This window comes from Pan paniscus, chromosome 7, assembly GCF_029289425.2.
Source record: "Pan paniscus chromosome 7, NHGRI_mPanPan1-v2.0_pri, whole genome shotgun sequence".
In the NCBI taxonomy this organism is placed as follows: domain Eukaryota; kingdom Metazoa; phylum Chordata; class Mammalia; order Primates; family Hominidae; genus Pan; species Pan paniscus.
In genome coordinates, this window is record NC_073256.2 from 111,730,942 (window position 1) to 111,743,843 (window position 12,902).

The window sequence follows — 12,902 nt, forward strand, 5'->3', positions numbered from 1 at the left end:
TCCAACAATAAACCATGCATATGTAGCATATACATATAAAAATAACTGATATTTATATTAAACACTTACCACGTGTCAGGTAGTTTCCCAAGAACTTTACATTGATTAACTCCTCTGACCCTCATGAGAACTCTACAAAGTTAGATGGTATTATCATTCCTATTTTAGAGATTTAAAAAAACTGAGGCACAGAGACACTAAATAATTTGCTCCAAGTTGTACAGCTATGTCAGACTCGGGAACCAAGCACAAGCAATCCAGTCTGATCTCCTAAATTCCTTATCATGATATCATTGTGTTTATTCCTAAAAAACTCCAAAGTCTGGGCTACAGAAAATTACACATGGATTTGAAGATTCAGAATCCTACCAAGAGTTCATTAACACAGGTTTATTAGTATAAATTCCATCCAACACCACCAGTTATTTGAATGTTAAGCATTATAGTACAAGTCTGTATGTTCACTAGGCAAAAATTCCAAAATATCTTCCCCAAACTGAATACTGACCAGTTAGAATTATTCTTTTCTCACAAGAAAGGCTAATGAGGGCTGTAGTTGTCTTAATGGCACTGTTCTTCAAACGATGCCCCTCGTCACAGATTAGAAGATCAAATTTTATATTCTTAATTTGATCCAGGGAACGAAGTAACATTTCATAACTGATAATAAGAACAGAATAAAATATAGACTTGATGAATTCTTCAACTTTGTGGTCCTGAGGAAAAAAGATAGTATTTTAAAAATCAGGAACAGAAACTATATGAAATCAAATTTAAGCAGCCTATTCCTGACAGTCACTTACTAAGAATTGGAATGTGTTAACTCTTTCTGTCTTAGTCAACTGAGGCTGCTATAAACAAAATACCATAGATTGGGTGGCTTAAACAACAGACATTTATTTCTCACAGTTCTGGTGGAAGGTCTAAGATCAGGGTGCTAGCATGGTTGGCTTCTGGTGAGAGCCCTCTTCCTGGCTTGCAGAAGAATGCTTTTTACTGTATCCTCACGTGGTAGAGAAAGGAAGTTCTGGTGTCTCTTGCTCTGGTTACGGAGGCACTAATCTCATCACGTGGCTCTACCCTCACGACCTCATTTAAACCTAATTACCTCCCAAGCCCACCTCCTAATACTGCTATATTGAAAGTTAGGGTTTCAACATATGAATCTGGGGGACACAAACATTCAGTCCATAACAACTCAAAACCAAAATGTAAGCTAAGACTCCATTTTTGTGCAAAAGGGTTAGGGAGTTAACAAGTAAAAACTGAATTACTGATTTGAAAAACTAGATTTTTTTTAAATGACTAAGGCTAAACTTTTAAGTTTCTTACCTGATCAACAGTAAATATCTTGATCCTTTCACTTCCTAGCCATTTTTGAAATTCTTTCTTCCAATTATTCACCAAGCTTCCAGGTGTGACAATTAGTGTCTTCTTTATTACTGGCTTGCCTCCATAGGGTCCCTGACACTGCAGGGTCCAGATGAGCGAAATACATTGCAATGTCTTCCCTAAACCCATTTCATCAGCAAGAATAGCTCCACAACTGCCATTCATTCTGTTAGAAAAAATTTTACTTCCTTTAATCACAATAGAAAAATATTTTATGCTCTTAAAATCATCAAGAACCAGAAACTGATATTTTGTAATGACACTGAAGACTTTTAGTACTTCATTAGCTGATTTACAACACATCTTTTGCATCTTTGATAATTATATCCATTACATATTGTCAACTAAATTACCAAAACATAAATCTGAAATTAGAGACTTGAATCTAAATCATCTGCTACTATTACATGTACATATTTAGAGGCTGGAAATGAATTCCAATTTTATATCTGCATATGGATAATTTAACGATAACTGTGTTTCTCATCACTAAGAGTTAAGTGATTTTTATTGGTTTCAGATATCAAAACAGTTTAAAATATATTGTTGTATTATATTTAATCAGCAAGATCTACTGAGCTGTATTTTATGATTCTGTCAGTAAATGAAGTCCTCAACAAAAATAGCTCCCTGCATCATAAAAAAATTAAACACTAAACACTTGATATAATACACATAATTTAGTAAAAGTTGTTATCCTACAGACCTACTAAGTTATGTAATTTAAAATTAAATGTTATTAGAGATATTATTAGTAAGACCATGTATTTTTATGCCACTTTATATTTTTAAAGACCTTAGAAGTGTATGTTTTATATTTTTAAAGTTAAGAAAGTCCAAGGGAATTAAGGATATTACAAAAATACATAAGTATACAGTTGACCACTGAACAAGAAGGGTTGGAACTGTGAAAGTCCACTTATATATGGGTTTTTTTCAATAAATGTTATAAATGAGTGTGCCTACCTCTCTTGCCTCCCTTCTATCTCCTCCACCTCTTCCGCCACCTCTGCCACTCCTGAGACAACCAAACCAACCCTTCCTCTTCCTCCTCTTCCTCAGCCTACTCAACATGATAAGGATGAAGACCTTTATGATGATCCATTTCCTCTTAATGAATAGTAAATACATTTTCTCTTCCTTATGGTTTTCTTCATGCTTTCTTTTTTCTGGCTTTCTTGTAAAAATACAGTATATAATACATATATGAAATTATGTGTAAATTGAGTGTTTATGTTATCAGTAAGGCTTCCAGTCAACGGTAGTTTATTAGTTAAGTTTCTGCAAAAGTTATATGCAGATTTTTGACTACACAGTGGGTCAGCACCCCTAACTCCTGAGTTGTTCAAGAGTCAACTGCAGTTTGTCAGTTAATTGTATTTCTTCTTAGTAGAAATTAAGAACCAATATGCAATTTTATATATGTGTTCCATTTCAAGGTATAGAGAAAAAAATTACCAACATAAATTACAGCTACTATTTAGGTGGCTGTTTTAGATCAATACTTTGGCAACAAAGGACCAAATGTCAGCCCAATGAGATACAGTGAATAGCAAAGAGAAAATCCAGATTCATCCTTTCATGATAAAGAGAAGGGAGCAAACAGGAAGCCTTTATGGAGATGTACCTTGAGCAAAATTGTAAAGGGTAAATAATTACTACACTAATTAGGCAGCTGAATATAGTTGGAGCTTGAACTGAAAAATATGAAGCTACCACGGCAGGTAGAAGACAAAAGATGAGGATACTTATCCTTGAGAGTTTAGACTGTATCTTATATATCAGCATCTCCCAAACACCAGTATTTCATGACTACCATCACGATTTGTTGTCATATCTGTGATACTATATGTTATTTATTATTTTTCTTCAAATCATTTTAACTTAAATTTGAAAAGAAAACTCTTTCTAAGCATAATTTATCTGTGAAACCAAAAGTTTAATGTGCTATTTTTCTTTTTTTTTTTTTTTCTCTCCAGACGGAGTCTTGCTCTGTCATCCAGGCTGGAGTGCAGTGGCGCTATCTTGGCTCACTGCAACCTCCGCCTCCTGGATTCAAGTGATTCTCCTGCCTCAGCCTCCTGAGTAGCTAGGATTATAGGTGCCTGCCACCACACCCAGCTAATTTTTGTATTTTTAGTAGAGACGGGATTTCACCATGTTGGCCAGGCTAGTCTTGAACTCCTGACCTCAAGTGATCCACCTGCCTTGGCCTCCGAAAATGCTGGGATTACAGGTGTAAGCCACCATGCCCAGCCTATTTTTCTAATAATTAACTAAATATGCTACTATTCAAATTTTTTTAAAGGCTTGTCCACTTGCCACCTCAAAATGGTCCCATATACTGCCAGTGGAGTAGGGATCACAGTTTGGGAAACACTGTTCTAAGTTCTGAGAGTCTCTGAATGATTTTAAATAAGGGAATGCCATGTTCAGAACTGTTTTTCAGAAAACTCAGGATGGTGGCTTTAAGTAGAATACATTTGAGAAGCATCAGAAGCAAATATACAGGTTAGAAGCCATTGCAATAGTCTAGATAAAATATGATATTTTTATGACATCGGTTACTAGAGATGCTGCAGTGGAATGACAGAAAAGATTAGGAAACAATATTTAGGAGGTTAAAATAATTAAAAGTTCAGGTTTGACTAGATTCAGAATGTGAGAGAGAAGAAATCAAAGATGATTCACAGACCAACTGAGATAAGACCTTTGAAAGAAAAAGCAGATTTGGGAGGAAATATGAGTCTAGTTAACAGTTTCTGGAAGACAGTATTCCCTTAACTTGTCATCATTCAAGGAGCTCTTAGAGTTGGGGAGAATTTCATTTCCAACTACCTTTAAAGGACAAATTTTAAAATCAAGGGTCTTGGCATTTAAAAACAAGGCAAAACAAAACCAAAACAAATAAACAAAAAAGACTGGAAGAAATGTTAGCAGGGGCCTTTGATTCTTTTTTTCTCCTGTTTTTTTGTGTCCTCTAAAATATCTTTAAGATACTACTATTCTTTAATCAGAAAATGCAAAAGGGAAGAAGAAACTTTTTTCTATTTTCAGATGTAGAGACAGAAGAAAATCTTTTTCCAAAATTCTCATAACCAGGTGCAGTGGCTCATGCCTGTAATCCTAGCACTTTGGGAAGCTGAGGTGGGTGGATCTCTTGAGGTCCAGAGTTCAAGACCAGCCTGGCCAACATGGTGAAACCCCGTCTCTACTAAAAATACAAAAATTAGCCAGGCATGGTGGAGCACGCCTGTAATCCTAGCTACTCAGGAGGCTGAGACGCAAGAATCACTTGAACTTGGGAGATGGAGATTGCAGTGAGCCAAGATAACGCCATTGCACTCCAGTCTGGGCAACATAGTAAGACTCCGTCTCCAAAAAAAAAAAAATCTTATAACCAGAATTAAAAGCCTCTTTCACTTGCTCTTATGACCCTTTACCATACTGGCAGTCGGTGAGCTTTTATTATACCACATTAAGGTCAATTGCATTTATCTGTTTACTCAAATACTTTAAAAGCCACTTAAAAGTAAGGACCGTGGTCCTGATTCCCATATGCCCACCTCCTAGCAGTATGTTTGGCACGTGGCATCTATCAAGAACCACTTTTGGAATAAATGCACACAGTAAGCACTATTCACCTTTCCTACCAATTGAAATTCATAGTGTACCCTCAGGACTCATTATATCAGGATCTTCTTAGAAAACCATTATTGTGTTACAGGTTAAATCAAAATTCAGATTAGATTAAACAAATGATTTATTTTCCTACCTCATTCCCATTACACATTCATAAAGGAATATGATTCCTTCTTTCTGATGTGGTCGAAGATGATATACAAGGTAAGGATCAATCACTACATCCACAAGAGGGAAACAGTTCTTATTGAATACCCACTGGTGATTCTTATCTGGTCGTGGCATAACGAGGGAATCTTAAAAAATGGTAAAAGTACAAGTATTGTAATTTCACTTTTTCAGCAACCAACATTATCTTGTTTTCATTACCCTAAGATAGAAATGTTTGCCATCATTTGTGGCCAAAAAAGTCCAAAATTTAGTCACAGTAATGTTACCCAAGGGCACAAAATTTAAAAAGAAAATCTCATGCCTTACTGATGAACGATTTCATGCAAAGAATTACGAAGAGCCTTCCAAACTTCATATACCCAAAAGTGCTTCGAAAGCAATGAAATTCACTATTGTCTAGTAAGGAATTCAATAAGCCACAACATTGAATAGTTGAGTATTCAGAGCAAAGAGAACTATTTCCAACTGAAAGCACAGGTTGGAATTTTGCCAAGATGCATTTGCCAATGTTCACAGCTTCTCATTCTAAAAAGTCTCCCCAAATTTAACATACAGGCTTTCTATCTTTTCAGTCCTAAACACACTAACAATGATCATTACTCCTATTAATTAGAACTGAGAAAAAATGATACATTCTCCATTGACTTAGCCACCATTATTTGCTTGAAGTTAATTACTACATTCATAAATGTCAAGTTCATAAAGCTTTTTTTCCTGGGGACAGAGTATCACTGTTGCCCAGGGTGGAGTGCAGTGGTGTGATCTCAGCTCACTGCAACCTCCGCCTCCCAGGTTCAAGCAATTCTCGTGCCTCAGCCTCCCAAGTACCTGGGATTACAGGTTCGCGCCACCACACCCGGCTAATTTTTGTATTTTTAACAGAGGCAAGGTTTCACCATGTTAGCCAGGCTGGTCACAAACTCCTGACCTCAAGTGATCTGCCCACCTCAGCCTCCCAAAGTGCTGGGATTAAAGGCATGAGCCACTGCACCCAGCCTCATGAACCTCTTTAAAGCAGCATGAAGTCATCATAGAATAACAATGTAATTCTTCAAAACTATGCTAACACAATTTAAAAGATTTACTAAAATATCACCCAAAAAGGCAAAATCAAATATAACTAGAAGGCAGGTCTCAATTGATAAATCTGAAATTAGATAATAAACCCACCAAAATTATTTTGGGGATATATTTGCATGCCTACATCATGTTTATAAAAATTGAATTAGATAAAAAAAGAAAAAAGAATGAGGAGATGAGAAGAGGAGATAAAAAGAAATAGATTCCAGTAGACTATGTAAATATTCATCAGTGTGGAACTATACTGTCACAGGAATAAGAGTTTAGTCATGTTTACCATTAACAAATACCCAGAGGGTAAGTTTTCTGTGGATCTTCCTAGGTTTCTGAGTAACTGAAATGAACTTTCATCTTTGAGGTCAATTCCTGTTAGGTAGGAGACTAGGAAGTAAAAATGGGAAATGTAGTCCTTGGCTTTCCTCTATATCACTGTAGCAAAGTAAGAGTGTGCTCCTTGTGGATTTCCAGTCAAGAAATGGCCCCATTATTTTTCTATCTTTTAAAAAGGACAACAAGGAAAAAGAGAAGATAGAGGTGAAAAATCACATACTGCCCAAGCAAAAAGGACTACAGGATTATAAATCACCTAATAAAAGGCCCATCTTCAAGAAAGAGAAACCTAAACAGTCAAAATAATAGAACACTAGTTCAAATTTTAAGATGTTTCTTTATCTTCACAATGATGAAGATGATCATTTAATATTAACAACATGTCTGAGGCATTAAAGTCTACAACCTAATTCTATCCTTGGCTAAGATAAATACATGAGAATAATTAACCATTTACTATTTACCCGAAGTGCTTTTACACACACACACACACACACACACACATATATATATAAAATTCACATGTACACAGATATATATACATTTACATCACATACACACAACACATAAATGCCACAATAAAATGTTTCATTCACTCACTCAACAAGTATTTCCTGGAAAGAGTATATACTACACACTCTAAATCTCTATGGTGGTTATTAGGACCCACGTTTTACACATGAGTAGGCAAAACATTAGGAAGGTTAGTGACTACCCCCAAGAGGTCAAAGAACCAGTTAGTTCAGTGGCAAAACCATGATTCTTACTCAGATCTCTGAATAAGCACAGTATTCTTTTCAGTTCCCCACAGCCCTGTATTGTGTAATAGTAAAAGTACAAAGAGAAAGGAGAATAAAGAGGAGGGGGATTGTTAAAAGAGCTGGTGGGACAGACAAAATATTTGGACAAAAAGAGAAAATTCAGCTGCATCAGCTTCCACTGCCTGTATTTCAACTAAGTCTTTGGGATAAGCTAATATAGAACTAAGAATTTTTAATTGTGGGGTTTTGTCCCAATAATGCCGTTGATTATTTGTATTTAGGTAAGTCGGTTCATCTTCCTGGGCCTCAGTTTTCTCCAATGCAAAGTGAAGAGACGAATCTAAATGATCTCAAAGGCCTCTTTACTTCAAAACTTATGTTTCCATAATACTTGCAATGGGGAAAAATAATCATTACTTTATATACTTGCTGTTGTGAGGAAAGAAGTCACCTCTATGTCTCAACTTTCACATCTACTACACTATACTTTGATTCGGATTACTTGTCCTTCCCCTCACCAAATGAGAAGCTCTGTGATGACAGTTTTATCTTTAGGCCCAACCCATAAAAGGCAATCAAGAAATACCTGCTGAGTGAACAGTCAAAAGAACAATCAGATACAATCTAGGTTTCTTTTTTTTTAACGTGATTTTTAAAATTGCATTCATCAGTGTGAAAATTAACTGATTGAATGGAACTTTCACTAGTAAAATTTGGACTTTGCATGAAATCTTACCATTCAATATTTTTATACACTAATGCTTGTGATCAAGGCATACAGTCCTCAAATTAGAAGTATAATCATAGTCCAGATTAATACATTTACTAATTTCTCTCCTTACTAAAAAGTCAGATTTTATTCAAAATTATACACATACAATTTAGATATGTTTCCTTCAACACATGTACAGTATTTTTATTACTGTATTCTTGGAATTATTCATTTACATATGAAATAATTCCCAAACTATATTGTTATTTGACTTCAACATTATCTCTTATGTCAGATTATATATCTCAAGAATAATGTATACTTTCACCTACAACTTTTAAAACAAAATTTAAACTTCAAATTCACACACAAAAAACATTTTGACAGTAAAAACAGAAAATTCAAATTATTTTTAAAATCTTACTTGGCATATATGGGTCATGGCGTGGTTTGCAATTTTGGAAATCATTCTGTCTATTTTCCTTTGAACTTGGTTTACAAACACTTTTGAAAGGGTTAGAGAAACATTTCCTGGCAACCTGAGAAGAACGCGAGATAGCAGTACTTCCTCCTCCAAGCTGAAAACACCTGCCACTGCTGAAGTCATCTGGAGAGATTACACCCATGACTTCTATTTCTTTTCCACAAATCATCAGTGTTTGGCCCTCTTCAATCTTTTCAAGCTCTTTGAATTTATAACCAATGCCTTTAAGTTAAGAAAGAAAAAAATTGACACTTTAAGAAAGAAAAAAATTAATTGACAAAAATTAAAGGATACCACGGTCACCTTCCCATAACTGTACAAAAAAACTGCACTTTGAATGTAAATAGTCTTATATAATGCATTAGCCAAAATGGAAGCATAATTTAACATTTTGGTTAAAAAAAAAAACATTAAAAATCAAAAGAAATAATACAGCTATCAAATTAGCCATGCTTTAGAGAAAGCAAGAATTTTTTTACTATTGAAAATATAGATTATTGTACTCTATAGTTTTGCCATCTCTTGTCTGGAAAAATTAAGCCAAGAAAATAGTTTGATAGGCTATATGTATCCTCCTTTCTTGTAAATAAACTACAGAAACATCATGGTACCTCTATTTTCACTTAGAAACAGCTAGAAATGTGAAGGAGAACTAGCAATAAAAGCAACTGCTACCACAACTAGTACTGACTGTTCCACATGAGATAGCAAAGTTAAAATACAGTTGTGGCAAGAGGTCATAGATATTCCATGTTCTAACTCTTTAATAAAACATGGAATATTTTGTAATATTAAGCTTGTTTGAATTATTATTAATTTGATGAACATTTATTAAGTGTTGCTGCGTAAAGGTGCTGATGAAATATAAGTATGGATAAGTCAGTCATGGGCTGCTTAAAATGAGTTCACTAACCACATAGATGGCATTTTAGACTTCCATCCTTGTCTATTAAATGCATTAAACTATTAAATGTGTAGTTATTGTGCCATTACCAAGCAAAGGAGCTGTGTATACCAGAAACTTTTAAGTCTCTAAAAATAACAATAAAAGACTGCCGCATTTTAGAAAACATGATGACCCTTTTCAAGTAGTTGAAAATTACTAAAATTTTCTCTACTGAAACTGGCCTAAAATTTATAATCTGTGCCAATCTGTATTTAATATATAGTCTTAAATTATTTATGGTGGAATACTTTTTAATTGTAATGCTCTGATATAGGAAGAAATTACTTAGCTCAATGTCAAAGACCCATCACTCCATCCCAATTCAGTGTTGGTCTTCACTTATCCAAATTAATGAAGATTATAGTTTTATCTTCACATAAAATCTAATTACTGTTAATCTCAGTTTTACATGGAAATGGAAGACAAGAATAACCTTTTAACTTTGAGGTACCTTTAAAGTAGCTCTAATTCCAAGATCTCTCATTTCATTTAGATCCATAGATGATCTTGATCCAAAGATGACTCTTTCAAACATCTCAGTCGCTAGAAGCTTTTCTTTTACTCTTAAACTTTGTTTCACATACTGGTTTTTTTTTTTCTAGGTATTATGCAATGATGGCCAACTGAGCCTGATGCATTATCACAAGCTATTAGCAATTTTAGCATTCCAGCTTTCAGTTTTCTTAGCACCTCTATCTTTACATTAACAAATTTACATATTGTATATCCCAGTTATTTAAAAGAAAAACTGCTTATAGACAGTAACTTGCAAAATTAACTTCAGGTTAATACATTTATTAATGTTATAATTAAGCAACCAAGTCCTATGTTTGGATATTTTCATTTTGAAAACCCTAAAATACACCTGTGTTCAGTCCCTCTCCCTACCATACAGGCCAAATAAATCAGAGCCTCAAAGAAAGGTCAGAGTCTGGGCATCGGCATTTCTTTTCTTTTTCTTTTTTTTTTTTTAAGAGACAGGGTCTCTCCAGCCCAGGCTGGAGTGCAGTAGCAGGATCAAGGCTTACTGCAGCCTCGATCTCCTGGGTTCAAGCAATCTTCCTGCCTCAGTCTCCCAAGTAGTTAAGAGTTACAGATGCATGCCACTACACCTGGTTAATTTATTTTTTTGTATAGACAAGGTCTTGCTAAGTTGCCCAGGCTGGTCTCGAACTTAGCCTCAAGCAATCCTTCCCCACCAGCCTCCCAAAGTGCTGAGATTACAGGCGTGAGCCACTACACCCTTAAAAGCACCTCAGGTGATTCTACTGGCATGGTCAGGGTAAAAACCCACTGTTTTAAGCCTAATTTTCATTTTTTGTTACTTGCAACTGAAAGATCATTTTATTATAAACTACTCATATGCAAAACCATGCATACTATACCTTAGGGGTAAAAAATATTCCAAAGTAATTGTGATAATTTTTCCTCTCTCACTGACTTTAGAATTTCACTAAAGAGGCAATACCAATGCATGAACAAATTCTCCAAAAATCTAGCCCCAATCGACCTTAACCAACATAGAATGTGTATTATATATTTTTCTTTTTACTTCCCCTAATCACTATACACAGTTGTTCCATATTTTTATAATAAATAAAACATTCTATTGTAGATAATTTAGTTTGCTTCAACTCTTAACACTGTCACGGCCTTTCATACACTACATTCCTGAAACACTGAACTAATTTGAATTCCTTCCTGCTTTTGTGCCTTTACATGTGCTATTCTCTCTTGCACATGGCCCTTATCTATAACCTCCAAAACTATTCATCCTTCAAATAGTACCTTAAACGGTAACTCCTATCAAGCTTACCCCTAGCCTCCTGGGCAGATTAAATGGTTCTTTTATGCTCCCACTGCTTCCTGGGCAGATTAAATGGTTCTTTTATGCTCCAACTGCATTTAGTAAAAATTCTCATTGAAACAACTGTATTATTGCTTCCTAATCATCAATTACTTTGCTTTGTTCCCAGTAAATTATAAATTATAATCATCTTTGGTATTCCTAGCATACTGCCTGGCACATAATAGTTATTAAAAACTATAAACTATATTTTTAAGTAAATAAACATGTAGAACAGATTTTATAGTTATAGGTCACACTCAAAATTGAACTGAGACAATGCAAAGACACTGTAGTTGGTGTTAGCCATTCTTAATTTGTAGCCAAACTTGTATTACTACAAATTACGCTGGCAACATTTTGTAACAGAAACAATGGCAACCTCCAATTTCCATATGTTAATCTACGTCAGGCCTAACCATTATCTCCTTGCTCTGTTTTTCAAAACATTATTGAGTAGTGCTGAAATTACATATCATTCAACTTGATATCAACATATTTTTCAATTTTAACCACTTAGCATTCTTAAAAAGAGAGAGAGAGAAAGTATACCAAGTCAAATTTAGTGTTTAAGCTCAGAAAAGTACCAAAATAACTATATATAGCTGGCTGGCCATTTTTGGAGAAAATGAAACCATAGGATAGGATTTGCTTCACTGAGCTAGCATAAACCATAAGATTGTCAGGCTCACTAACCATTTTGAGATTATTTTATGTATTATACACAGTTGAGGAATGAACATCCATTAAAGAATACCTTATCATCTCTTTATAAAACCCAATTACATTTCAATTATGTAACCAGAGATACATACTAATTTCAGGCCAAACTGTAAACATTAGGTAGTATCATAATACCTCTTCCAATGTCTTTGCCTTCCAAATTCTTTAATATAAATGACTTTCCTTTTACAATAAGAACAGCATCACCTTCCCACTTTTTATGTTTTTTCTTTGAAGGCTTACACCAAACAACACTGAAATATTTAACTAGGCTATCAGATTTCTCTTCTTGTTCCTTGGACACTGCTACTTCTTTAGGAGCCGAATGAACTACAATTAAAAAAAAACACATTATTAAAAATGACTTTAATGTCTAAGTAGTAAGGTCATTCAAACAAAACCAAAAGGCACAAGAAAATTAGATTATATTAAGAAATAGTATGAAAGAATATTTGATAATACTCATGTTAGCATTTTATAAACTAAGAAATCCAAATATCAGGTGTTAATATTACCACATGAGTATAATTACTACAAATGTCTTATTGTTCCAAAGTCAAATAAACTCAAATGAAGTAGAATAACATAATAATCACTGTAAACATTTTAAAACTCTAAAAATTAAGAAATTACTTCAATGTCTATAGCATGGAAAAATATCTAAAATCACATTTTGACAAAACTGATTTAATTAAGTAACATGACAAGCTGAGGAAAGGCAAAGATTACAGAGTTCTCTGAAAGTAAAACCTGAAATTTTTGTTTATTTAATTGATAAACAAAAATTATATATATGTAGGTGCACAACATTCTGT

At 34.3% G+C, this 12,902-nt stretch overlaps 1 protein-coding gene across 1 annotated transcript in view; it reads right to left on the reverse strand.

Moving 5' to 3' along the window:
• RAD54B (RAD54 homolog B) overlaps positions 1-12,902 on the reverse strand; it is a 102,882-nt gene that overhangs the window by 26,454 nt on the left and 63,526 nt on the right. Inside the window, exons 4-8 of the mRNA XM_003821102.6 lie at positions 12,223-12,417; positions 8,513-8,794; positions 5,168-5,330; positions 1,333-1,558; positions 509-716 (exon numbers count right to left, since the gene is read on the reverse strand). Coding sequence (XP_003821150.2) covers positions 509-716; positions 1,333-1,558; positions 5,168-5,330; positions 8,513-8,794; positions 12,223-12,417 — 1,074 coding nt within the window. The remainder of the gene's footprint in view (positions 1-508; positions 717-1,332; positions 1,559-5,167; positions 5,331-8,512; positions 8,795-12,222; positions 12,418-12,902) is intronic.